Genomic DNA, 25,097 nt, shown 5'->3' on the forward strand with positions numbered 1-25,097 from the left:
GCTTTTCGAAAACTACGAGGTTAGTACGATAATTATGGTATTTCCCTGGCCTAGTTTTCCTCAAACACAAATCCAAAATGACCGGTGATCGTTGCGTTTTCAAATTTCTCCAGCGTAGTGCGGACGGAAAACATTTGACGCGTTTTCAGAGTGTCGCCGTCCTCAAACTTCTCCGGCGTACGTAGTGTGAACAGGGCGTTATTAGGTAGTATATATAAGGGTCGCGAAATTAACACGTACCTAGTAAGACCATAGTAAAATTAGAAGCTGCCCAGAATACGGGAAAAAAAACACGTTGCTTGAAAGATGAAATATAAACTGAACTATCCGAGTATTACGACTCCTAGATACTCGAAACCAACTCGATAACAGAGGCCGACCGACGACCGAAAACGACCCAGTGATCGTTTCTTTCCACTGAAAAATGAATTTTGCCGCCATTCCCGCAAATCATTTTATCAGTTTGATTTTAACGCATTTGTCAGATTTGTAGCAATTTGTAGCAATCACTTCTCCCCTTGCCGTTTCTTCTAATTACTTCTGTGGAATTGATCAAACTTTTACTGATCCAGGCCTACAAAAGATCCAGCACTCGTCACTGGCTTGTAAGGAAATGTTTTCGTTGGAGTCCTAGACCCCACCCACACCACCGGTCATTTTGGATTTGTGTTTGAGGAAATATCTCGGTCAGGGAAATCACGTGATTTTCGTGACACCATCGTTTTCGAAAAGCTCCGCTTTCAACATGTTTTATGTGCACAAGAAACCCGGCGTTTTCAAAATCTTCCGGTTTGTAGAGCGTTTTCGAAAACTGCCTCCATTTTCAGAAGGCCTAACCGTAGAAATAAAGCTGCGTTTTTAAATTTCTTCGGCGTAGTGTTGACGCTGCTTTAAACAGCCGGAATAAATTAGCCTTAAGCTATAGGGCTTGGCACAATAAAAGAACCATTCAAAATAATTTCGCATTTGCATAGCAGTTAGACATGTAAATTTGCGAAACTAATCAGCGGGCCGTTGCTGTAGTTGCAAGCTATTGGTAGGTGAAACAAGCCGCGATAACAAGAATAGGTATGATCTTTGGGCAATAGTTTGAATCCCTTCGGAGATCAGAACGGTAGAATCGACAACAAAGGTGAGAGAGGCCTGTAAAAGACGAGAACAAGAACTCTTTGCCGATCAGTGTACCCGAGAGATGAAAGTTTAATAACGCCAAACTGCTGAAAGAATGGCTGTTGTATTACTTCACCTGTTTTACGTCGGTGGCTTAGCGACCAACGGTTATTTATTTTTTCGACTGTGCAAATCTTGTTCGGCATCAAACCGCTTTGACACCGTCGCAAGAGTTCAATTACTTCTAAACATTTGCAACATTATAACGCACGCCATGCTTGAGGTCTCGAAGCAACATCTTTGGCGAACATTTTCGGCAGGTTCTTCGTTCCTCTCAATTTATCTCCTTGCAGCGTTGATGGTGTCGATAGCTGCTGGAAGACATCTTCGAGAACGATTCAACTCAAAGCTGAACATTGTCATTTTAATATTGATATCGTCCGGCTTGTTTGCTAAGTTCGGTCGAAAGTTTGAAGTATGTGCGAGCGACAATTGCTTTAGCTTGAATCTCGCTTACACAGAAGACAGTGCCGCCGTTTCTTCCACTGCTATAGCACACTTCTATCTTCCAACTGTGATTATCTTCTGTGCTTCATTGTATCATGGCCATCGCAAATACTTCTCAAAAACTGAAGAGCAACTCCCCACGCCAAGCTTTTCTGGCTATCTCGCTCGTCTGGGTTCGAGTAGTGCTGTTTGGCTGTTCATGGGTTATGGAATTCTCGTTGTGGATGGAATTTTGTATTTCAACGAAAACTATGAAATCACCCTGCCTAATCATCTCTGTCGAATTAGTTGCCTTGATGAGGATGTGTATCTACTCCTGTCTATTTTTCCAGTCTACATGGGCCATTTTATAAAGAAAAGAGAAGAAAAACCGCAGAAACAACTAGAGATTTGAAAGGAAAGCAAGACTGAGAGCCGCGTGCAATTGAGAGACTAGATATGCAAATGAATTCTAAAGCTCGTCCATAAATCGTGAGTTTTTACATGCTGAGTAAAATACTAAAATAATATCAGACACTACAGAACCAACAGCTCTTTCAGAACTTTGATCACATGTTGTATTAAGTGGAAACATGGCAAGAACGTTTTCAGTTTATTTTTGTGTAGCCGTAGCTAGAGGAAGTACCGGCCTCAAGAGTCCTCATGGGCCCGATGAGGATGAGTGAGTGTAGGAAGCACTGTACCTACTTTGTCGATCCAGCGATTATTTTAACTGTCTAATTTCTCGCGCGCTGATTGACTCATTTTTATCATCAATAAGAGTACAGATAAAATTTTAATTTATGCAAGCTTTCAAGTTCAACTTTCAGCTGTCAAACTGCCAACTTTTTAACCAATTAGATTTTATGAACTTTTAAAGTAGCCAATCAAAAAGCGAGAAAAGCTATTGACAATGTTCGCGTTAGGCTCGATTACCAGCCTCTGTTCGGGAAAAGAGCCCGTGCTCCTCCCCAGAAGAAAGCGGCGGAAATCGAGCCTATGTTCGCGTCATTTTGAATAAAATTCACTTATCTTTGTTTACGGCAAGTTTACAGCGTGTTTTCCCCTCATTTATTCCCGGGATTTGACCGTTTTGGGGTCTTGTTATTGTAAAAAACAAATTGACGTCAGTTTTTTTATGCGCCTGTCCTCTTATTGATGATAAATTGCGTCATAAAATTGTGAAAGTGGCTGTGGAACCACGAGCTTGCGATTTGTTAACGCGATCACGCGTGGACGATACCACGCGCGAAAACGTCTTGCCCGCTTGAAGGTTTAAAATGGAATCAAAGTGTCTGGCATAAAATTGTGGTGACAATATTTACGCTTTCACTTTTTTTTTCATTTATATGCTTTTAAAGTTTTGATATTAGCAGCTTGCTAAATCTTTTCAATTCCAGCGAATGCAAATTAAAAAAACCTGAACAACAACAAGAAAAACAGAAACAACTAAATATTAAATACTAAATATTGTGATATGTCATTAGCAAGCGGTCAGTTATCTGCAACTAATACAAAGTTTGCCCTCTACCGTTAAGCTTAATAACAAGCTCATAAGCTGTATACCACGTCTAAGCCATTCTTAAAAGTTAGCACAGATTTGGCAGCAATTTTCAAAGGCGGAGGTGAAAGGCTCTTGAAATTTGCCAAACTAGCACGTAGCTTGTCCCTATCATCGCTGTTTAGATGCCACAACAGGCAAACTAAGTATGGAAGCAGGTTCTCTGACAATGCTAACTGTCGGTTATCTTCGATAGAAAGCATGTGGACCAGCGAAAAAATCCCGAGCCTTTGTGTTGCCATAGAACCAGGCCAGGGGGGTTGGTCACTTCTGCTCGAACTCTCACTGTGTCTGTCTGATGCCGCTGACTTTTCGCCATCTGTAGACGCTTCCAGCGTTGTAGTGGATTCCAAAGGTTGAGTGCTTTGAATTGCACATTGACTTTCGACGTTTGTGCTCTTCCAGATGGCTTGGTCAGCAGGATTTTTCCATTTCTTTCCTACAGCAAAAGCAAGGTGAACGAGTGGCACTATTGTGACCCAAACAAAACTCAGAGACTCTTCCCATTGTGAGATTTGACTGGGTATATGCTTTGCTAGGAACATGTCAATAAGTTGATCAACAGCAACACCAATGTCTCCATCAAGCGCTACAAGAGGAGACGAACGCATTCGAGCCAAGAACAGGCAACAGTAGTACCTAACAAAAAAAACAACATTAGAGCGATTTTCAATTGAGTGTCGAAAAGTAATTGGTTCTCATTACTACGCTACACGATTGGCTTAACAAAACTCGCGCCAATTTGACATCCAATCAAAAGTAAAACCAAAACCAATCGCAACACGCTCGCGCACGTTTTTCCGCGCTTTGCTTTTTCTGATGTATTTGCTTCAAGTTTTGATTGGTTCTCTGGGATGTCTGCGTCCTTTGTGATAGGCGTTAATATGGCTTTTTACAACCAAAAAATGATCACTGGTAAGATAGAACTCTGGGTGACGTTGAAAGATGTTGTGCAGCTCCGCTACTAGGGGACACAGACTGACGAGTCATTGCTACTGAAAAAGGAGCCAAAACTTGGCAAAGAAAAGTGTTGAAGCCTGTTGAAGCACATTATTTTAATTTTCCAAAGTACAAGCTGTGCAGGTTTGTAGTGGATCACTCAAATATCAAATGAAGGAGTACATGGAAAAAAGCCCTAACTGACCCTTGATTTTAAGTCAAATTCTCCTTTCTTCATAGAAGAAATTAAGTGAAAAGCAATTTGCTAGAAGAATCTTGCAGTCTATCAGACGTCACTTAGGGTCTTTTTCCATGTACCCCTTCAAATGATATTCTGTGCCTTTTTTAAGTTCACACTACCTGGGTATTTTCTTACCTGAGAGGCGTGTCATAATCTTCCTTGTTGACAAAAAGGTTAGTAGTGATCTGGACCATTTTTCCCACTGCTCCACAATCCACAAATGATTGGGCAGATTTGACATTGAAAGTGCAGTAAAATAGAGTGATTGCAGCAAGCTGGCTGGAAAACAGCGAGTGCTGTGCACAACCTAATGGGCAACCCCGGCATGCGCAATGTATCACAAATAGAAACTTGTCAATCAGTTGTGGTGTTTTGGATACTAGCTCCTGTGTACTGGGATCTTGCTCCACCAAACTAGGTAAATAATAACAACATGTCAATAACATTTTACCTAAGATTAAATGATATTAATATGGCGATAGTCTGATATACTGAAGTATAACTAATGCTGTTTGTATTGCTATTGGCAAACCCAGGCAGTTTCTTTTTTTAAATATATTGTCTTGCTTTTGACAGAAGAGGTAAAAAAATTGGTGCTAGTTCTAGTTTTTGTTAGTTTATTGTCTGTTCATTTTTATGTAAAATAATCGATCTATAGTTATTTAACATTAATTTTGTTCATTAAGAACTTCATTAAGAACATTAAAATGCCATTTTCTATAAATATTAAGGTCTGTTCACCCCTTAAAATAGTGGCATTTCATCCTGAACACTCTCAGTGAGACCAAAATCTCTGATGTACATCCGTAAGTTAGTCTGCGAACACAGATATATTTCCGGCTGTCACTTGGTTCTGCCGAAAATAATATTCTTCCTGACCCTCTCAAACAGAAATCCCTTCCCCCCAGGCTAAAGAGTAGAAAGGGTAGTTAAAATGCAAAAGCATGTACACAAGAGGAAAGTAAATAAAATTATGACATGGCAAGATTTTCATCTTGTGCACTTGTTTACCACACAATGATTAACTAATGGCAGTAATAAGCCCTAAACTCCCATTGAACAAGATCCGTTATCCATAAAAATGACTGCACTTCAGGAATCAACCTTGACTCGGTGAACATGTGATTTGAAGAAAACTGTTTGGAAAGAAGAAGTAAAGCCAGGAGTGAAGAAGCAGTCTATGGGCTAACATTCTCATTTTTTAAATTATACACTCACCCTCCAAAGCATCCTATAGCTGCTTCATTTACACGAACAACCATTAAGTCCAGAGGATGGAAGTTCAAAGCATAATCTTCAACTGGAAAGGGGTATGGAAGCAAGAGAGCATCAATCACCAGGGGAAGAACTCTTTTTGACAAGACAAACTCTCTATCTTGAGGCCTCTCTGAGAAGGACCACAAAAGGTTTAAACAGTATTGTTGAAGAATTAGTAGTGCCCGATTTAGGCGCCACTTGCGTAGTTCTAGGCCATCTTCCCTTGTGATTTCTTGCCGCTGTCTGTTGATCAAAACAGAAGCAGTAATTTTGACTGTTTCTAGACTCCTGACAAACAAACTAAATTATCTAAGATAAAATATATGAAAATTGTTTGCAGTACTTACTGTCATACATGTTGCTTAATACTGTACTAGAAGTCCTCTGTACACTGCTATACACTCTGCACGCTTAATGAATGCATATAATTTAATTAATTATTCATGACTCCTCTTGAATTCTCCATTTATTTTGCAAGGCTAAGAAAGTCTCCCAGTGGGGACTCTCATATAAAAAGGAAGGGGTGCTTGTCATACCTTTTAGGGGTGAAAAAAGGCTGCAGGTTTGGTACTTCTTAGGGTATTCAGCTTCAAAAGGTCCACAATGGGAGTTTTTGCAGTACCTCTTAGGGAATTGAGCCAAAAAAATGAGGGTCAGTCAATGTACTGTTTTAGAATAGGTACCTCTAAGGGGTGAATCAAGTTTCAAGCCATCAGCCTACAAAACAGGGTCTTGGTACCTCATAGGAGTTCTTTTCAAAATTTCTGACAAACACCTGAGCCCTTTATATATGGGAGTTCCCCCCCCCCCCCCCCTGGCAAAGTCTCAGGCTCACAGAAGATATATTAGCCTCGCCACCTTGCAAAGTCTAAAATTTACCATTTGCTACCCATCATGCTTTACAGCTCTCCTGCCGGGAAGAACTGTAGTCAAAAGGCCATGTTCGATAACTAAATATTCTAACTTGGCTCCCAGGCTTTTTGGGAGAAGTTTGTCCTGAAAGCCTTGGAGCCATGCTAGAATATTAATATAACATGGCCTATTATTATGCAACTGCAGCAAATACCGTCCAAATAACAGTACAAATATACAGCGATATTGTACAGTAGAAAACCCTGTTTGCCAGACAGGTTGGTGCACGCATGCAGAACTATCACACTGTCCCTACCCCTCTTTCACGGATAAATTTATTGACTACAGCAGTTGGATAATAAATCTCTTATTAGATGTTTTGGTGTGTAGTATCGCTGCATATTTTTACTCGTTGTTGGTATTTTGACTTGCTCTACCGGCTTGTCAAAATACGGCACAAATCGTAAAAATATACAGTGTTACTACATATCAAAACATCTAATAAGATATATTTATTACAGATTGTGACCCCCCCCCCCCCCCCGTCCCCTCCCTCTCATCCCCTTAAAATATAAATATGGAATGACCTTTGATCCTCCATAATTCCTGTCAGCAATGCAATATCGTAACGTGAGAACTCTAAATGTAAATGAGCACAGTGGCAAATATTGCCAATGTTTATCTGCCTCTTGTAATAAGAATATTCTTTGTTTTGGTGGGAGTGGTAAATATTAAAAGTAACTTACTTGATCGAATACAGCTGCCGTGAAAATTTGAACACCTCCAAGAAAGTCTCAAACCCACCCTCTTGTACGAAAAAGTGCCTCTGGGCAACGGACTTCAAGCATTTCCACGGATGAAAGAAATCGTTTGTGATGTTCTCCACTGCAAACACTACCGGGTGAAAGAACTGCCAAAGGCCACGATAATCGTTTTCTATTCGCTGTAGTCCAGGCAGCCGTCTTTCGAGCTTTTCTACAATTTCTTTAGCGGTCATCTTCAACGCATTCAATTCTTTTCTCATCCCCTTGATATCCGCTGCAGCAAGAAAATACAGCTCAAAACAGTCACCTTCCCGAAAATACAATCTGCACAGGGGGATGTTGTCATCTGTTAACATCCGTCCCTGGTACGAAAGGCGTTGATCGCAAACTGGTGCTTGGATGGTATCTTGAATGGCCAGCTTTATATCTCCGATGTTCGTCGTATCAATATTAGGGAATGTCAGTTTGACTCTTCCAGTTTCACCTTGATATTCACAGCTGTAGTTCACGAACACGTTCATGACTTAGTTAGCTAGGTCGCCGAATGACTTCGACGAAGTTATACACACTCGGTATAAAGTGCACTAAATTTTGGGCATTCGAACTGTTGGCACCGAATGATGCTAAGCTTTAAAAGATTAGCAGCTGATATCAGACCGGCAAATTGTTCCGCAATTTTCCGCTAGGGGCGCGATTCCCATCGTGCATTCCAACAAAATCTTAGTGCAACGTCACGCGTCGCAACGCTACTCTACACTGAGATGGGTTGCGTGACGTTCCAAGAAAGGGGAGCCGATATTCAATCATTACTGAAGCAGACCCAGCCCTAAATTTTAACCAGTGTTGGTCTGTTGCTGAGAGAGACCCTTTCCCGAGAGCGCAGGGTTGCGTGACAGAGAGAGGGCCAGAACTGGTCAAGGAGCACAACACGAAGTTCTCTTCTTCTTACCCCTCTCAGTTTTTCTTCTCTACTCCCCGCCACCCCCGCCCCTCGCTTCACTCGTGCTCCTCTCTAGAGACACAAGTTTCTTGTCGCGCATAAAGAGAAACAAAAGACAACGAGAGCAACTTGAAGAAGCATTTAATGACAAGCCAGACTATTCCCACTACCACAAGCTGTAGGTTTAAATTGTTCACAAGCCGCTTTTAACGTTGTTTTCTAACGCCAGAGCCAACACACGTTAAACTTAACGACCGCACTAGTCACATAAGCGCATCACAGAGAACCACTTTTTATTAATAGTGCAACCTTAGATTCACAACCTTAGATTGGATCTGAATTCTTTTTATCATACACCATGTCCATTACTGAGCCGTCTCGCCACCAGTTATTTGGCTGGTCATGCTAGGGACCGCCCAAACAACGAAAAACTTCAGCCCGTTCCACAAGGTTTGTAATTCGTATTCCGCGGTTGCACAGTATAACACGTCGCCTCGGGAAAATCTCCTACAGTAAAACCGTTTAAGGCGAGGAAAACCATTATTGCCCTAAAACAAAAACGAAACGAAAATTATCTCCGCCGCTTTCAAACTATGTTAAAAAGTCAATCGCGCTACAAACGCAATCGAGCGAGAAAAGCAGGCAAAAAACTTCGCAAAGTTTATTTTATAAGGGCTACATTCTCTTACTTTAGACACGTAGTTGTTGACAGTTTATTGGTATTGTTGTAAAGAGTAATTAAGTTGTCTGTTTATCACTCTAGGTCAGATATGGTTAAAGACACAGCCTTTGTGCGGAGACAGTTCCTTGAAGTGTCTTCACTGTCATAACGGTATCTATGAAGTGACTTGCTTAGCGAATCTGCAAGATTCCTGCCTCGTAGAGCTTCTGTATTCTGCTTCGAATTTCGGGATTTTTCAGATGTCTAAAAGAAACAAAACCAAAAATAATTAATTAGGAAAAGTACATAAAAAAAAAATTGTGCAAACTCCTCGCGTTTTGAAGAGAAGAACGACAGATACCAAGGAGAAAAGAAACGGCAATATGGAGCAAACCATTTAAATACCCCCCGCGGGAACTTCCATATAAGAAAGGACGGGGGGTGCTCGTCGGAAATTTGAAAAGAATCCCTAAGAGGTACCAAGATCCTGTTTTTTGGGCGGGGCTTGAAATGTTTTTCACCTCAAAGAGGTACCGATTCTAAAACAACACATTATCTCGTGTCATAGTTTTTCGGCTCGATACCGTAAAGGGCACATCAAAAGCTCACGCTGTGGACCTTTTGAGGCTGGACACACAGTGAGGTACCAAAACAGCTCTTTTAACCCCTAAAAAGTACAACGAGCACCCCCGTTCTTTCTATATGGGAGTCCCCCTCCCCCGTCCCCCTCCCCCCTCCCTCCCCCAACCCGGGTCATATACGTAAAGCCATCGAGGAAATGTTTCAAGAGGCTCTGTTTGCTACGTGGTCCTAATTTTCAAGTCTGTGGATGAAAGTCTTGTGGCTGACCATCCAAATGAAACCTATATACTGACCAAGACTTTCATATCCTGCAGAAGATTGCGCTTATCAAAACCCCTGCGGTGCAGTAACCATTCAAATACTCACTCCTGAGCGGCTTTGGGGTCTTCCTGCATTTGATCGAGTATAATTTTCATTGCTGGGTCTGTAAGAATCTCCTGTTCGAACAACAAACAAAGAATTGTTATGTTTACCGTTGATGAAGTTTCAATAATATAAAGTTAGCACAGTTCATAAAAAGTCTTTTTTTAATTATTATTGTCACGTCAGTTCATTATACCTGTATTTCGGGATCAGCATTCGCCCGCGCTCTGATTTCCTCAGGGTCTGTTGGCTGTTCAGACATCGCCATGAAACATGCTCTTTTACCTTCAGTGGCTTCCTGGAAATTGAAAAAGGGTATAAGACATTATGAGAGGTATAAGACATTATAAAAGGTATAAGAGATTATAAGAGGTACTAAGGTGCAAGCATGAGGAACTAAAAATAAGCTTTTACCTTGTTTGCGGGATCCAGCTCCAGAGCTTTCTGATAGGTTTTCTGAGCATCTGTGAATCTCTTCATCGCAAACAAGGCACCGCCTTTCCTTGTATAACCTTTGACTATTTGCAATAAAACAGAATTAAATCAAAATGAAGCAAGCTTTTCCCGCAAGAGCAGTGTTTCACAGCTTAAAAAGGTAGAAGTAGCCAGCCGGCGAATAGCCGAGAAACTAAGACTGAGGCCAGAGAAAGAAGAAAGCATAAAAATCTATTAGCCAATGAAATACAGCCTCGAGAGCCTTGAAATGGTTTTTTGGTGACTTGTATGTACTTGCGAGGAAACTTGCGAGTCTGTTTGGTAACCCAACACAAGTATCTATGCAAGTTCAACTTGCGGCTTCTTGCAACTACTTGTGAGTCTGTTTGGCTCTGCTTTAAACATACGGTACCATTCACTTTGAAAGCCGGTTTCACCAAGTTTTAAAGTTTCGCATTCACCTTGATTAAATGACAATTTTCAGAGACCTTGTTCTGTAGTTGGATTGTATAATAAAAACTGGAATCTCTTCCAAGCACTCCCACAAATAATACTGCCAAAAAACCGCACTTGTAGTTTTTCATCAAAGAATTAATTGCGCTAAAAATTCAGTAACAGACATGGGTAAATGAAAATTATGGCAAACTAACCAAATGTGGGGTCCAATTTGATACACATGTCACAGTCCTAAAATGGAGCAAAATTAAAATTAAAGATGAAAAATAAAATATAACTAATAATTAACACATCGATTAACGGGGTTTTCTTATAAGAAAATGTACTCATGGCATTCACTGGGACAAGAAAGGCTGGCCATAATAACGAGGTGAATGTATTAACCAGGTAATCTTAAGCCAAGGTTTTACTGTATATGCCAAGTGTTGCTTGTAAAACTCAACTCTCTTTTCAAACAATTTTTCTTACATTTTCAGACTGAAAATCTAAGCTCCCGGTGTACACATAGCATCACTGATCAGCCACCAGGTTCATTCAGTCCCTGCATGTGGGAGCCTGTAGCATTCAAGTCCTCTTAGCCTTCACTGCACTGTGATGCAGTAGAACCCCGCCTTACAGGCATTTTTGTAATACAGCCACATTTTACTGTCCATGAGACACGTTTGAACCTCCTGTAAGGAGACAATCATGCTGCCGGCGACACACAGACAATAAGGGGATTCACACTGACGTCATTGTTTACATTTTTGCTCATTTTGCATACCGCTTTGCATACAGAAGGAAACATGTTAGATATGAATTGATTCCAGGCAGCTAAAGAGCTAGTGAAACTTAATACATGGTGAAATGTTTAGCTCTTTGGGTGTAATATTCCAGGAGATATTGTCTTTCAAAAACTGCAAAATTTCTGGGTGGCAAAAGCGTTAAAGAGCTCATACATTCTTTGTAAAATTTTGAGTTTTTAAACCCGTGTTGAACAAAAATCAGGCTCATATTCATTGGCAGAGTTAATCTTACTATGACCTTTCAATATTCAGAACTGATTTATTTGTAGCTCTATCAGAAACTAAATTGCTTATGCTAATGAGGCAAATATTGTAAACAAGGATTCCCCTATAAAGAGCATACTTTTATTCTCCCATAATAAGACACCTAAAGGGGACACTTCTTGTCCCAGTGGGGTCACACTCCACTTATGGGAAGTTTGAGAGCACTTCATTTGGAGCCACAAAGACCTCACTCATTCCTTCCATCTTAGTCCAGAAACTGTAATATTACGACTGATGGTTCGCTTGTTTGCTGGTGGTGGGATCTAGAGCATTTCATTGTATTACAACTTACAGTATTAATATCTTGATACTGTACCTCTAAAGCTAAGTTGAATGCCGCCAACTTTTGATAACAAGCTGCCCGATTGCTGTACAGTTTTGCATTATTGGGATCTCTTTTGATGGCCTCCTTGTAATGCTTGAGTGCCTCAGGGAAATCCCCTGCAATACAGGCAAACTGCAGGTAAGAACATGATTTCCAATGTAGAGCTCCACATTGTGACCACTGGGGTCGCCAATGCAACCAATTTTTTTTCCCTGGCGACTAACTTTCCATGCTTTTCACTGATTGAAACTTTTTTTCTGGTGACTAAATCTGAAAACCTAGGGGCCAGCTAGCCCTGAGGTTTTTTCCTTAAAGTCAAGCCCTCCAATGTTCATAGAATCGTAGACCTGCAATGCATGTAGTCAACTTCCCGAGGCCAGGGCTGTCATTAAGTTTTGACTTCTCTGTAGCCTTGATCTTCACACCCCTAACAAACTTGTTACTTTATGGGTGAATTGTATCAATTACAGGCCATTCCAGCTGTACCATCATGGGCCCATCAAGCATGCTCAGCCGTGACAGGTGCTATGGGTTACAGCCCTTATTGACAGCCATGGAGGCTAATAGGCCTTGAATAACAGAAACTGCTGAATAAAGATAACAGCCTTAATCAAAACTATAACAAAATTCTCAAACGTGATCGGCTATCAGCAGCCCGATTTGAGCATTAATTGGACAGTGTACATGTTATGCTTGTAACTGGACAGTATGCGTAATTTTGCACACGCTGCTGTGGTGCACTTTGTCGAGTAAACTGCTGGGTTTTTCAGCATTCATAACGACATTTTAAAATTGTTCAGCACTCAATCGATGGTTTGTTAGTTTCTCGAATTTTGTCATAGTTTTGATTAATTGGTAACAGGACATCATGTCGTCTAATTCAGTCTGTAATCATACTCATGATTAACAAATCGGACTCCCGCTTCCCGGCCGTCCGATTCTGTTAATCACTCATATGATTACAGACCGAACTGGAATCCACTCAGTCCTATTAGCATTATTTATCACAGATACATTATTGAATTATAATGTATGTAGCCTATTAACTTACCTTTCTTAAATAAGTTGTTTCCTTTTTCTTTTTCTTCCTCTGCCTTTGCTGGGTCAATGTAGGCCAATCTTTCTTGCTCTTTCACTGCTTTCTCTGCCTATATAACCAAACAATTCTTCAAACACAACTTTCCTGTTCTTATTCCCATAGGAAGTAAGAAGTAGCACGAGCTGCTGATGTCACGATGGCGTGAGCAAAGGGAATTAAATTTTACATTGTGATGATCAAAATAAACAAGTTGTTTTCTTTTTCTAGGAATTTTCTAAAAGACTTTGAAAACATGCTCTCCTTGTTTCTATCCAGTTATAGATTGAAACACTCATGGAAGTTTTAGAGAACTCAAAAATGCTATGGAAACATTCGCCTGTCAACTTGCGTTCCTACAGCATTTCTCATTCTCCCAAACTTCCATTCATGTTTCTATAATGCTATAGAAACACCATACTTGTTTTCTATTTCTTAAAAATTATAGACACTGCGTGGGGCTATGCAGACATCCCTCTCTGACAGAACACAAAAAACAAGCATTTGTCATTTTGAAACCTACAGAGCTAGAAACTGCAAGTCAGCCCAAGATCCAACCCTATCTATTGTGACCACAACCTACCTCCTGGACTTTCTGTAAGACATCAGGTGCTCTGTACTCAACTAAAGAGCTATTGTAGGCATCAATTGCCTCTTTGAGCTTTCCTTGCTTACTATAAGCATTTCCTATTCTGGCATAGGCTCTGTAAAAATGCACAAAATGCAATGCAGATCAGAGAAATCAACTTTAGCTTTCACAGCACCATAGAGCACAATTCTTAGAACAAATGCTTCAAAATAGTTAAGACATCCTGTGAAAAAAATTTTTGCGGTGCCATTGCCATATGGTAATAAACAAAATGGCTTCTTTAATTATCAATATGGCAATTTTTGTTCACTTCACATGACATGCAAAGAAACCTAGTTATTTTTAGAAATGCAATCACCAAGATTAAAACTAAAATATAATTTAATCACATTAATTCCACTACTTACTTTCCAATTATTTTGAATCCTGCCATTTGCTCCCTGCCTAACGTGATTGCCTTCTTGCACTCTTCAATACAGTCATCATACTTCCCTTGTTCAAAATAGACAGCTGAAAACAAGGCAGTGCTCTTCAATGTTTCCACCAAACTTTGAGTTGCAGTAATAGGGACAACTGTTTCGGACAAATTCTAGGGACAAACTTTTGGGACAACTTTTAGGGACCATTTTCAGACCAATTTTCGGGACCTTTTTATATTAATTGCATTCTTACTAACCTGCCCTGTTGGTTAGAAAGCTGACATTTGTAGGATCTAGTTCAATGGCCTTTGCATAGTGTGCAAGGGCAGTCTCAAAGTCTCTCTTTTTATAGGCAGCATTTCCCAGCTCTTTCTCTTCTAGGGACTGCAGAACAATTTAACCATTGGAACAATGAGAACAATATCCACATTAAGGCCTAATGTATAAATTCCATTTCAATCAGTACAAATGTATGTGCCATCCCAGAAAACCGGCTGAAATGACTTTGCCAGTACCAATGGCAAAGCAGAATATTTTGCTTCCTGGATTATCTGTGAGTCTCCCAGATACGGACTGATATCCCAGTCTTCTAAATGGGTCACCAGTATTTCTCAGACAATATGATAAGGCAAGCACACAAAATACACTTTTTATACATATTTTGGCACATTTTTGGCATTTTGTGATTGAACTGGCAGAGCTCTACTTTGAACAACTTTGTTTTACGGTTAAAGAGGTCAAATTGGCAATCTCCCAGGTTCAATTTTTTTAGGCTGTCATCTCTGCTTCCACAGTGTATTGCAAAGTAGTAGTCAAAACAAGTAATCTGGTAAGATTTCTATCTGAGAATGCATTTCACATGACTTAATAAATGGGAACTTTCAGTGGAAACTCCAGCAAAATCAGCAAAAGAAAGAACAACGAAATAAACAAGAGAGTGTTTTCCAGACACCTTCCTGGTCGGACTGTAAAATTCAATTTCGCTCCGAACAAATCTTCAAAATTTTGGATGAATGGAAAACCCACAATGTTAATGATACACAAACCTTTTCAACAGAAGCATCCACTTCAGGTTCTGGCTCAGGTTCAGGCTTGTCAGTCTCCATTGGTTCACTGGCTGGTTTCTCTTCTGAGGTTGAAGGAGCAGGCTCTGTAATGAAAAGATAGATAGATAACTTTATTATTAAGTAAAATCATTGCCGCCCCCAAAGTGGCTGAATTGTGACATGTACTTTACAACTCTTTAAAATTACAAATATGTATCTTACTTAAGATAAAATCTAAAAATATAATACAATATGATGGAATATCGAAACTATATATAATTAGAACTATGCTTCATGACAAAAGTGTTTCTAACCCTATAAGTCTTACAAATTTTTCTCATGGGCAATCAAATTACTGTGTGTAAAGCAATATACACTGCAACTTGATTTGGTTTTAATTGCACTTGCCTTCACTGTCTGCAACATCTGTGTCAATGCCAAGCAACACTGCCACTGTTTGCATGATTCTGGGATCTTGGAGATGACTGCTAAAAATAAATTTATAGAGATTAGGAGCCAAATGAACAGATGATAGTGAAAACTCAGTTGATTGGTTTGTATAACATTAAGCTTCAAGAGATAGTCTCCATGATTGTGACATTAATACTTTCATAATTCCTTTTTGCTCAGAGTACCAAAGGAATTCTTAGGAGGTTGAAAAGTAAAGCAACTGACAACTAAAGAGAAACAAGGAGAAAATGACAGTAGGTCAAAATTGAGATGTCATTACTTCAAGCCTAAGTGTGGACATTTCTAAAACAATAATAAAATTAAATTTCTAACAACAAACATCCCCTGTATTTCCTGTAGAAGGAGTGCTTGACCAGTTTTGCTGTACAACTACGGAATCTAACTCACGTTTGAAGTAACTGTGGGTTAAGTCTAAGCTGTTCAATAGCAGCTCTGTAGTCTGGTTGATCCAGAAAAGCTTTGGTCTTAGGGTTCATAGCAAGGCGGACATACAAGTCAGGCATGGAAAACGGGCTCATCATGGGATTACTACCTGTAAATTGTCAAAAAGTAAAACCAAGTTAATTATGCTTATCCATTACAGAGCACTCTAGTCATGCTGAGATAAATACACATTAACATATCTTTAAAGTACTCACGCTGTGCTTGAGCTCTGGCTTCTTCTAGACCACTTTTCAGCTGAGCATTATTGGGGTCCAGCTGGAGTCCTTTGGAATATGCCTTTTCTGCCTCATTGTAGCGCTTCAGAAATGACAATGCTGCGCCAAGTCTTGAATAGCCCTTAAAAAGTCAACAGAATTTAGTAAATGAGAAGCTGGATCTATCTAAGCTGTCTTTCTTTCCGCACTCAATTGCAGACCCACTCCCAAAAAAATCTGAGATCTAACTTTATCATTACGTCGCAAGTGAGTAGAAGGCCTAGACGATGATGATGACAATAGTCATGATGACTATGATGATGATGACGATGACGACGATGACGATGACAATGATGATGATGATGATGTCACTTCTCTGTAGGTCTATGCAGTTCAGAGTGTGCTAAGATGCAGTCAAACCTCTCTTTAGAGGATCCAACATAAGTTTTTTCAATTACACATCCCGCCAATATTTTTGGCCCATTCCCGACATCCTGCCCCAGTCACAATATTGAGTGCAGAGAGAATAAAGGGGCACATATACCCCTTGATATATAATGCTGGTAACATGTAATCTGATCCCAAAACTTGACCTTAATAATCATTCTTACCTATTATTAAATTTGACAAAAGATAACAATTTATTATGTCTTAATAATTTTGAATTTGGTAAGCACGCTTTAATATCAATGTTAAAAAACAAAGTTTAAATCATTTCATAAATACCGTACTGGGCAATTTAGTGGATTAGTAATTAATAATAATAACTGGACCAAGTGGAGTACAATTTAGGGATAAATCATGCGAGTAATTTAAAAATCGGATGAGCGCTAAGCGCGAGGCCAGTTTGAAATCACTAGCACAATTACTCCCTGAATTGTATGGCACAAGGTGCAATTACTAATTAACTGTATCTGTAACAAATAATTTCAGAATGAAAAATGTCTTTTGAGAACTTCATTTGAACGAAAACGTCTGTAGGGCTTTGCATAAGTTTTGAAAACTGTAGGAAACATTGCAAAGGAAGCCATTCAAGTACCCTTAATTGATGTGCAAATCAGGTAGGTGTCCAAGTACAGGCATCCAATTACAAAAGTTCAAATGGGATACCTGTAATTGGACACCCATGTGGTTCGTGTGCTGATTAGGTAACAAATAAGTGTGTGGAGAGCCAATCACGATTTGAGAATTTTGTTATAGATGCGATTAAATGTAAAATTACGTATACACTACAGTAAAACTATATCACCTTTTACAAAGTCTCTTGTACATGTACAAATTTGACACATTGCATAGTCAATAGGACATGTTTAAAGTCAAACCTTTCCCCAATCCGGCTTTAATTCCACACACTTTTTAGCATCAGTTAAGGCCTGTTCGTATTTCTGATCCTTGGCATATGCTGCCGATCGATTGCTGTAAAAGACGTGATTTGACGGATCAAGTGTAATGGCCTCTGTGTAGGACTCAATGGCCTTGGCGATATCACCAGCTTGAAGAAATGCATTTCCCTTGTCCTTGAATTGAGTGGCCTGCGATATAGTTACATTGTTATTTTTTATATTATCCTTAAAAATCTCATTTAAATCTGACGATAATGTAAGAAATGAAACTGGTATAAAAATGCAATTACTTTCGCTGCATCTCCATCCGCCATTTTGCTCTGCACGTGTTTACTGAACATGCGTACTAGGAAATTTTAAAGGTTTGGGGATCTGGGTTCTAGGGCGGTGTTGTTTCCGGAATGCCTAGAATATGGACAAGCCACTGTCCAGTGACTTGTCTTCTGTCTACAAACCCCCTGCCCCTCCAAGACAGGCGGAATCTGAAAGCTTGTCTTCTCAGCTGTCAGTTTAAGTGTCAGCCATTCCTGAACTGGTTACCAGCTGAACACTCTACAGACTCTCCTTATTTTTATGCATGTCGCCGTGACGGTGAAGGGCAGGAGAGAGATTGGGTGACTAGCCAGTCCCCGCTCCTTTAGAAGAAGCAAAAAATAAAAAAATTGACATAAATTGTGAACATTATAGGAGAAATGAAGGGAAACACTCCCGACAGTTACAACAATGTTATTTGTATTTTGTGGCATGGCTGGCTGGTGATGTAACAGTTTTAAATTAGATCCCAATTCTCAAATTGAAACAGTTTTGGGACATACCCCATTGATTCTAAAACGTAAGGGTACCATCTTCACCCCGACTTAAAAAATCCTGAATCCGCCCCTGAAAGGTTAATTCAGTAGGGACTTGTACCCCCACAACTTCCCATGAGTGACCCGCCTTGCTAAGTAAGTCTTTGTGTTTTGACTTAACAGAACCGATAAACTGCAATACTAACAAATTCCGCCAGTTTTCGTTTTTAGCCGATCCCGGTAATTGAAATATTACTTAATTATTATTTCATTCCAATGTATATTGTGGCTCTGTGGAAAAATGACTTTCAAAATGCAAAAAGAGAAAATAATAAGAAGTTGTTAAACAACCAGAAGCAACAACTCCACCTACTGAATGACCTTAAAATCATTAGCGTGAATTGTCTTTTTTTTTAGTTCTCGTTAATTAGCAGTGAAATGATCATTAAATAAATACCAACTCTCAGATGTTTACAACAATGAAATTTTTAGTTTAACGTTTTTTTTAAACTTAAAATGAAAAAGAAACGTTTTCAGTTCCCTACAAAATTCAACAAAAAGGCTGTTTAAAAACGGAACATGACTGATTTCAACGTGGCCAAAATAAATACGATTGCTTTATATATATTCTTTGGCCTGTAGAGCTTGTTGCTGTTGTTATTTTGGAACAAAGTAAAGCAAGTACTGTTTTTATTTTAGATGTAGCAAAAGAAACAAAATTAACCGACACGTGTGATTAGTTTTTTCATTGTTATTTGACGTATTTATAATTAGCAAAACAAATGAAATTACTAGAGTCAGAACTGAATCTAAAGAAACTTGACAACCGTAACAGAAACCTAGTAAAAAACCTAATTAAAAAAGGTCCGTTGCTGGTGGGCAAGGCAGGTTGGGACAATAAAACCCTGGAAGAAAGAGTGGACTTTCACAGATCGCGCCAAATTGACTCCGTCAAACTACAAGTGGAAGCTCTATTCATCGGGTAAGTGTTGATCATTACTAGAAAGCTTCGCTATATTATTAACGTTAACAGTTAAAACAAGTTAACTAAATAAAACTCTGCGAGCTAGCATGGCTTGGCCCTTTACTTACTAGCTTCATTTTCGTCAGCATTACCCAAGGGTCCATGGACTCTATTATCCTGTGTTCCTATTCATTCGGTTCCTCTGCATGTCTCTACTAAAGTTTATTTGAATAAGAGAAGAAAGCTTTGCATTAGAATACCCTTTTAACAGACAAAAGTCTTTATAAAGCAGTGGTTAGCAATTGTTTTCTCAAATGTTTGACGTTTCAGTAGTCAAATAGTTACTCGGTAATCTCGGCGAAAACCAACTTAAAATTTATTCTGTTCGGCTTATTAGCGGTTACACAGTTAAAGGCCAAAGTGTTCTTGTAAACTTCATAAGGAATTTGAACCTTTTTTGTTCAAAACGTAACTCGAGGACTTCAGTTGACCTTCAAAAGTACCTCGTTGTAATTTTCTAACAAATGCCTTTTGTAAATTTTCACTTCAAAACTGGTTTACTTTCTGACGAGAATGGAATCCGATTAATTCAAGAGAAATGTGAGTTAAATTGTTACTTCGTTTTTGAATCAGCCTGGCTATGAAAAAAAACCTATGAAAAGGGAGCTTACTTCAATTCTTTTTAAAACTGATGGTCGTCCGCCATGATGGTTCACCTCTTGTTACCAATTTCAAAACTAAAAATAATTTCCTCTTTCTGGGTTATCTGAAATCCATCAGGTTGATAGTTATTTAAGTGGTAATTCAGTGACAAATTGAAGCAAACAACAATCCAAAAAAGTCTATTCTAAAAACTCAAATAGTAAGCAAAGAGGCTTTTGACAGCTTCAAATTAAATTTGACCACATAAAATTTCGGCCCCCGAAGAATCAATAACCTTTTTCTAAAAAAATCGAAGTGTGTTCAATGCGCAGTGAAACCTCTGTCTGTTTCAGTTCTACATTAAAACGAAGGAAACTAAATTACTTTCTTATTTATAACATTTTTATTAGCTTTCTTTGTAATTTGAATCATTTATAATTAGAAACAAAGCAAGCTAGAACATGGGCAATCACGGGAACTGTAGCAATAAACAAACAAATTCATCAACCGTAAAAAGTATCTACAAACATAATTAACTGCATCGATCAATGTTTAAAAAGGTCTTGCCGGTGCGTTGGGTGAGTTGGAACAATAAAATTAGCCTCGGAGGAAAAGATAGTTTAATTTTTACACTGTGCCACCCTGACTTATGAAACGAGATGACTATTGTGCTAAAAATGAAAAAAATCTATATTTTAAAATGATCTGTTAAACTATAAATTCGGTCTCGTAAATTCAGTCAGCATTTCTTTTCACATGCCAGGTTAACTTTTTTTACAGTATACTTGGAATCCAATTTGCGTTTCTTGTCTCTCGATTTTTTTCCCCTGTTGGCACCAGTGTTCTCTTATGAACGAGAAAAGATCTTTGATTTGGCAAAAACATTAGAGGCTCTTCCAAGAAAAATCAATACTTTTGCTGATGCAAGTTAACGATGCCCTCGCGTTAAAGAAAAGGCCGGTTGAAGAGATAAAATCCTTGTGCTGAAAATATTACACTTAAACAAGAGATCATAAACTCTTGACTTAAATTAAACTCATGTTTCAGAGCCATACAGGCCAGTCCGGCATACTGTTAAAAGGGATCCCTTGTCAACTTCAGTGTTATTTTTTCAGCCATCTTCACGTCATAAAGGTCTAAGACATGAAGTCCTTCAGGATTTTGGTGTTTTCAATATTCTGCTACCTGGCTGTAGCCGGTGAGTATCGTACCTATTGGATAGCTAAATTTATACGGGCAACAGTTTATTTAGAAAGCACAAAGAATTTTCCCAGGAAACACAGCTTAAAAAGACCAACGCTTAAGTTTCAAAGTAATCATCTCATCTAGGGGAAGTACCAACGCTGTGAGTAACTCCATGGGGGGTACTCCTTTATATGGGCTATATAGGTATGTGCGTCCCCAAAGGGTGGGGTTTTTCAGCCGTTTTGGTCATAAATAGGGTATCTATTTTGGCCGTTTTGGTTATAAATAGGGTATGGTTTTAGCACTCTAGTCTTGAATTGGGTATGTTTCTTAGCAGAAGCTTCTTTTTTTCATCATTATCAATAAGACCGTCAGCAAAAGCCCTTCATAACTTATGTTTGGAGCAACTGTGTCAGCCACAACTGTTATAAATAGGCTATCAAATTTTTGGTCATGTCATATCAGCAGGGTAGCAAAAAACGCAGATTCTGGTCATAAATGCGGTAAGGGTTTTGGGAAGTGGGCCGCACACACCCCCACCCAACGTTTCTGCAAGTACTGCCCGCTCCCCCCCCCCCCCGGGCTCCATGATAAAGAAACCGGAGCTAAACATATAGACATTACCGATGCCTCACCCCAAAATCTCTTTCCTCTAATTCCTTGAATGTTGCCGCCAATGTTTGGCTAGTTATTATCAGTATAACGAATTGACGTCAGTTTTTCATGCGTCTGTCCTGTTGTTGATTATGTATTTCATTTTCGTCATAACATTGTCAAAGTAGCTGTGGATCCACGGGGCGATAGCCGATTGGATCCGCAGACTACTTTTACAGGGCAGACTTTAATAGCACAGACGCATTAAAAACTGACGTCAATTTGCTTTTTACGATAACAAATTGTCAAATTGTCCGCTCTCGCTCGTTGACGCATCGCATAAGTTGTAAATTCATGTGTATATCCGCATATTGACAACGAAAATTAGCCAATGAACGCGAGAGAATTTCTGCAGTTATCGTAAAAAGACTTTTGAGGCACTCTTGTCTCGTGTCTGATGTGATCTAGACCCCGTAGCCTTTACGTCTGAGTGACAGCTGACAATCAAATTTACAGATTACAGGCGAGACGCTCTGGAACAGCACAATAGCCTTCGAGCCATTCATGATGCACCTGCAATGAGGCTCAGCAGTTCTTTGAATGCACGTGCTGACCAGTACGCGCGGCAGCTGTTCAACAGGTTCCGTTGCTCCGGTGACCTTAAGCATTCTGACACCCCGGACGAGGGAGAAAATCTCGCCAGTGGTTGGACGACTGCAAATGTACCTGAAGCCAGAAGTGTTCAAGATGCCGTAAAATCATGGTATGGGGAACAGTATAGATCTTGTTGACTTCAACCTTTTATAACTGCTTTCTTTCCAGTTTCTTGAATTACCACCAAAACGTGTAACAGTGTAAGCGTGGTTTTAACTTTATCCAAGCTTAAGGCGGCCCCTTACAACCCGTGACTTCATACATCGAAAGAGTAATGATTAGTACCAGATGGTTAAGATTTAGTAAGATCTAAGATTTAATAAGATTGGTAAAATCTTTTCTGTTTCATGATTCATAAAAGAGTGTTTGTTGGTTTGTCTACAGGTATGATGAGGTGTGCCAGTATAATTTCAACGTGCATAGATACCAGAGCGGCCTAGGGCACTTCACCCAGATAATTTGGAAAGCATCTACGGAGCTTGGCATCGGCAAATACACTGGAAGAAGCGGACGGCGGACCTGCACATATATTGTAGCTCGATACAAAGATGCTGGAAACGTGAACAGCCCCAGGTACTTTCGACGCAATGTTTCCAAAGGTTCTTTCCGTGAATCCTATTGCAACACGATAGCGGATAAATCTGTGGGTGGAGACAAGTACATTGATGCTCCGGAGGGTTCGACCGACCAGTGAGGCGGCTTCTTATCCCGCGTGCGACATGTTATCGATATAGAATGCTCTTGCTATGACTCTGCTCTATGCAAAAGGTTGTTCGAGCAGCTAGAGCTGCAGAAATCTAAATTGTGTTGACTTATGGTTAGATCCGCCATAAATCAATGCTGTTTGTATTTGTTAATTAACAGGAAAGAAAAGTCAATAAAGCGACGTTACGACTCACTCTCCTGTGTCGCTGGTCTTGAGAAAAACAGTTAACTTTGTTTTCCGAAAATCTCAAAAATTAACTGGTTACCAGAGAGACCTATGAACATTGCATGAATTGAAATCAAACAGTACGCTGTTACCCCCCCCTCCCCCTCCCCCGTCATAGATTTTGTAATGTTGCCCGCTCAAAGACTTTTGACGGTAAGCAGTTTTATTGCTAAATGCCATGTGACCTGCCAATGAGAGGGCGCGCTGTTTGGGGAAAAAATCCTGCTATACAGCAATTTATTTTATTATGTAGACAAGAGTACTTTGCTGGAAAAATAAACCACTGTCTCGTTAAATTCATACGAAACTACATCCGGACACGAGTGTCGTATATTCCATAAGCTCACCAGTCAGGATGTTGATGACGTCATCTTCGTTGTTACGGTTGTTTGTGCAAACAGTCAGTGAAACTGGCGTGCGACAGATTCCTCTATATAACAAAAAGGAAATTACACGGTGGCTTGAAGATATGAGTTATAGATTTCTCGAGTTAAAAACAAAACTCTACTCACTCGCTGTACTCGTTCGTAAAATATTGTTTTCACAACACTCGAAAGTAAAATTCATACCTCGGCGCCACGTAATAACCTCTATGTATATCAAATCATGAAAGCTATATCTTGACACGCAGAGTTAACAACCCATTATTTCTTTGAGCGTGGGGAAATGTGTTTAAAAAAAATTGACAACTGTCATACGCAGAAATATAACTGGTGAATCGCGTGGGCGAGCCAGGCACACCCACCCGGAGCATACCGTATTCATTCGATTAAGCGCCCCGGGCGCTTGTTAAAGTTTTGGACCTTGTGATTGGGCGCTTATCCAAGGCTTGGTGCGTATTTAGTTTTCACCATTTTCAGTAGGCAGTAAGTTGAAGGCTTGAGAACGGACTTGTGCTTGTGTTAAAAATATCAGAAATTTCACCATTCTCTCAATTGGTGGATTTAGGGAAGGGTTGATTGGGTGGGTAGCCACCCCCCCCCCCCCTTTGGAGAAGCAAAACATAAAAAAAAAATTGAACAAGGTTGTAAATATTACTACAGAAGTAAAGGCACACTTTCTGGACAGGTACCTCCTTGTAATTTCTACTTTACTTTGTGGCACTGCTAGTATCTCTGGTGAAACGGTTTACAATAAGGTTCCAATTCTCATCAAATTGCAACAATTTGGGAACATGTCCCATACCACCACCCCTCCTGGAAAAATCCCGGGTCCGCCCCTGCATGCTCTCTTAGACTCCCCATCAAGTTGATAAAAATCCTACCAATGAACATTCTTGCCTTGCTGGTGGACATATAAGTTTAAGGTGAAGTTAGACTGGGTTTTTACACTGTGAGGGCTTGATACCGCGTGAAAAGACAGAGATCAGAAAATCGGTGAGTGAACCAACTTATCTACACTATATATGAGAACGGACAGACTATACTGTATAGATATAATCAGTTTTTCTCATTGAACGGATCCATTGGTTTTTTTTTTTTTGTTCTAATCTAGATTATGCAGCGTTAATAATGTAACAAAAATACAAAAGAAGTACGAGCACGCTTCCTTTAGAGAATGGTTTCTGTCAAAGTTTCTGTTCAATAAATTACACATCGTCTACAGATCCTCGCGCAATATGAAATGTGTTTAGTCAGGAGCCATAGCTCCTGGTTTAGTTTTATATTCACTCGATTGTTTCCTCTTCGATTTACTTGTTTTAAAATCAAAGTTGCCTTAAGCTCAATTGTCCTTTCG

The 25,097-nt window shown here is 39.6% G+C and overlaps 3 protein-coding genes and 1 pseudogene across 5 annotated transcripts in view; 1 reads left to right on the forward strand and 3 right to left on the reverse strand.

Moving 5' to 3' along the window:
* LOC145483960 (brevican core protein-like) overlaps window positions 1-25,097 on the reverse strand; it is a 174,000-nt pseudogene that overhangs the window by 140,999 nt on the left and 7,904 nt on the right. The window lies entirely within an intron of this gene.
* Window positions 967-8,166, reverse strand: LOC145483956 (uncharacterized). The gene is made up of 4 exons (XM_081462537.1): window positions 7,193-8,166; window positions 5,556-5,837; window positions 4,473-4,751; window positions 967-3,796 (listed from the first exon to the last, which is right to left on the reverse strand). Exons 1-4 carry the CDS (start codon window positions 7,729-7,731, stop codon window positions 3,148-3,150), a joined length of 1,749 nt encoding a protein of 582 aa, XP_081318663.1. The 5' UTR covers window positions 7,732-8,166; the 3' UTR covers window positions 967-3,147.
* LOC145483957 (stress-induced-phosphoprotein 1-like) lies at window positions 8,288-17,958 on the reverse strand. 2 transcript variants are annotated; one of them, XM_081462538.1, is made up of 16 exons: window positions 17,893-17,958; window positions 17,582-17,791; window positions 16,260-16,401; window positions 16,009-16,153; window positions 15,559-15,638; window positions 15,151-15,254; window positions 14,362-14,488; window positions 14,093-14,195; window positions 13,680-13,800; window positions 13,073-13,169; window positions 12,013-12,137; window positions 10,842-10,878; window positions 10,171-10,274; window positions 9,953-10,054; window positions 9,760-9,830; window positions 8,288-9,075 (listed from the first exon to the last, which is right to left on the reverse strand). In XM_081462538.1, exons 1-16 carry the CDS (start codon window positions 17,941-17,943, stop codon window positions 9,003-9,005), a joined length of 1,692 nt encoding a protein of 563 aa, XP_081318664.1. In that variant the 5' UTR covers window positions 17,944-17,958; the 3' UTR covers window positions 8,288-9,002. The 2 variants fall into 2 exon arrangements, with proteins under 2 accessions (XP_081318664.1, XP_081318665.1); XM_081462539.1 differs by having other exon boundaries at window positions 8,289-9,075; window positions 15,559-15,635; window positions 17,893-17,942.
* Window positions 19,291-24,937, forward strand: LOC145485409 (Golgi-associated plant pathogenesis-related protein 1-like). Its single transcript, XM_081464077.1, has 4 exons — window positions 19,291-19,372; window positions 21,112-21,194; window positions 22,292-22,538; window positions 22,814-24,937. The coding sequence occupies exons 2-4, from the start codon at window positions 21,140-21,142 to the stop codon at window positions 23,121-23,123; spliced, it is 612 nt and encodes a 203-aa protein (XP_081320203.1). The 5' UTR covers window positions 19,291-19,372; window positions 21,112-21,139; the 3' UTR covers window positions 23,124-24,937.

The sequence above is a fragment of the Orbicella franksi genome, chromosome 4 (assembly GCF_964199315.1).
Source record: "Orbicella franksi chromosome 4, jaOrbFran1.1, whole genome shotgun sequence".
NCBI classification, from domain to species: Eukaryota; Metazoa; Cnidaria; class Anthozoa; order Scleractinia; family Merulinidae; genus Orbicella; species Orbicella franksi.

What these genes read in the sequence shown, in the direction of transcription:
- LOC145483956 (XM_081462537.1), bottom strand. Translation starts at nt 7,731, where the DNA reads ATGAACGTGTTCGTGAACTACAGCTGTGAATATCAAGGTGAAACTGGA. An exon ending in GCTATAGGATGCTTTGGAGG is followed by an intron (nt 4,752 to 5,555) that starts GTGAGTGTATAA and finishes TTATTTACCTAG; the next exon opens with TTTGGTGGAGCAAGATCCCA. An exon ending in GATTATGACACGCCTCTCAG is followed by an intron (nt 3,797 to 4,472) that starts GTAAGAAAATAC and finishes TTTTTTTGTTAG; the next exon opens with GTACTACTGTTGCCTGTTCT.
- LOC145483957 (XM_081462538.1), bottom strand. Translation starts at nt 17,943, where the DNA reads ATGTTCAGTAAACACGTGCAGAGCAAAATGGCGGATGGAGATGCAGCG. An exon ending in CGGATGGAGATGCAGCGAAA is followed by an intron (nt 17,792 to 17,892) that starts GTAATTGCATTT and finishes ACTATATCGCAG; the next exon opens with GCCACTCAATTCAAGGACAA. An exon ending in CAAATTGGACCCCACATTTG is followed by an intron (nt 10,275 to 10,841) that starts GTTAGTTTGCCA and finishes TATTGCAAATAG; the next exon opens with TCAAAGGTTATACAAGGAAA.
- LOC145485409 (XM_081464077.1), top strand. Translation starts at nt 21,140, where the DNA reads ATGAAGTCCTTCAGGATTTTGGTGTTTTCAATATTCTGCTACCTGGCT. An exon ending in CTGCTACCTGGCTGTAGCCG is followed by an intron (nt 21,195 to 22,291) that starts GTGAGTATCGTA and finishes TCAAATTTACAG; the next exon opens with ATTACAGGCGAGACGCTCTG. An exon ending in CAAGATGCCGTAAAATCATG is followed by an intron (nt 22,539 to 22,813) that starts GTATGGGGAACA and finishes GTTTGTCTACAG; the next exon opens with GTATGATGAGGTGTGCCAGT.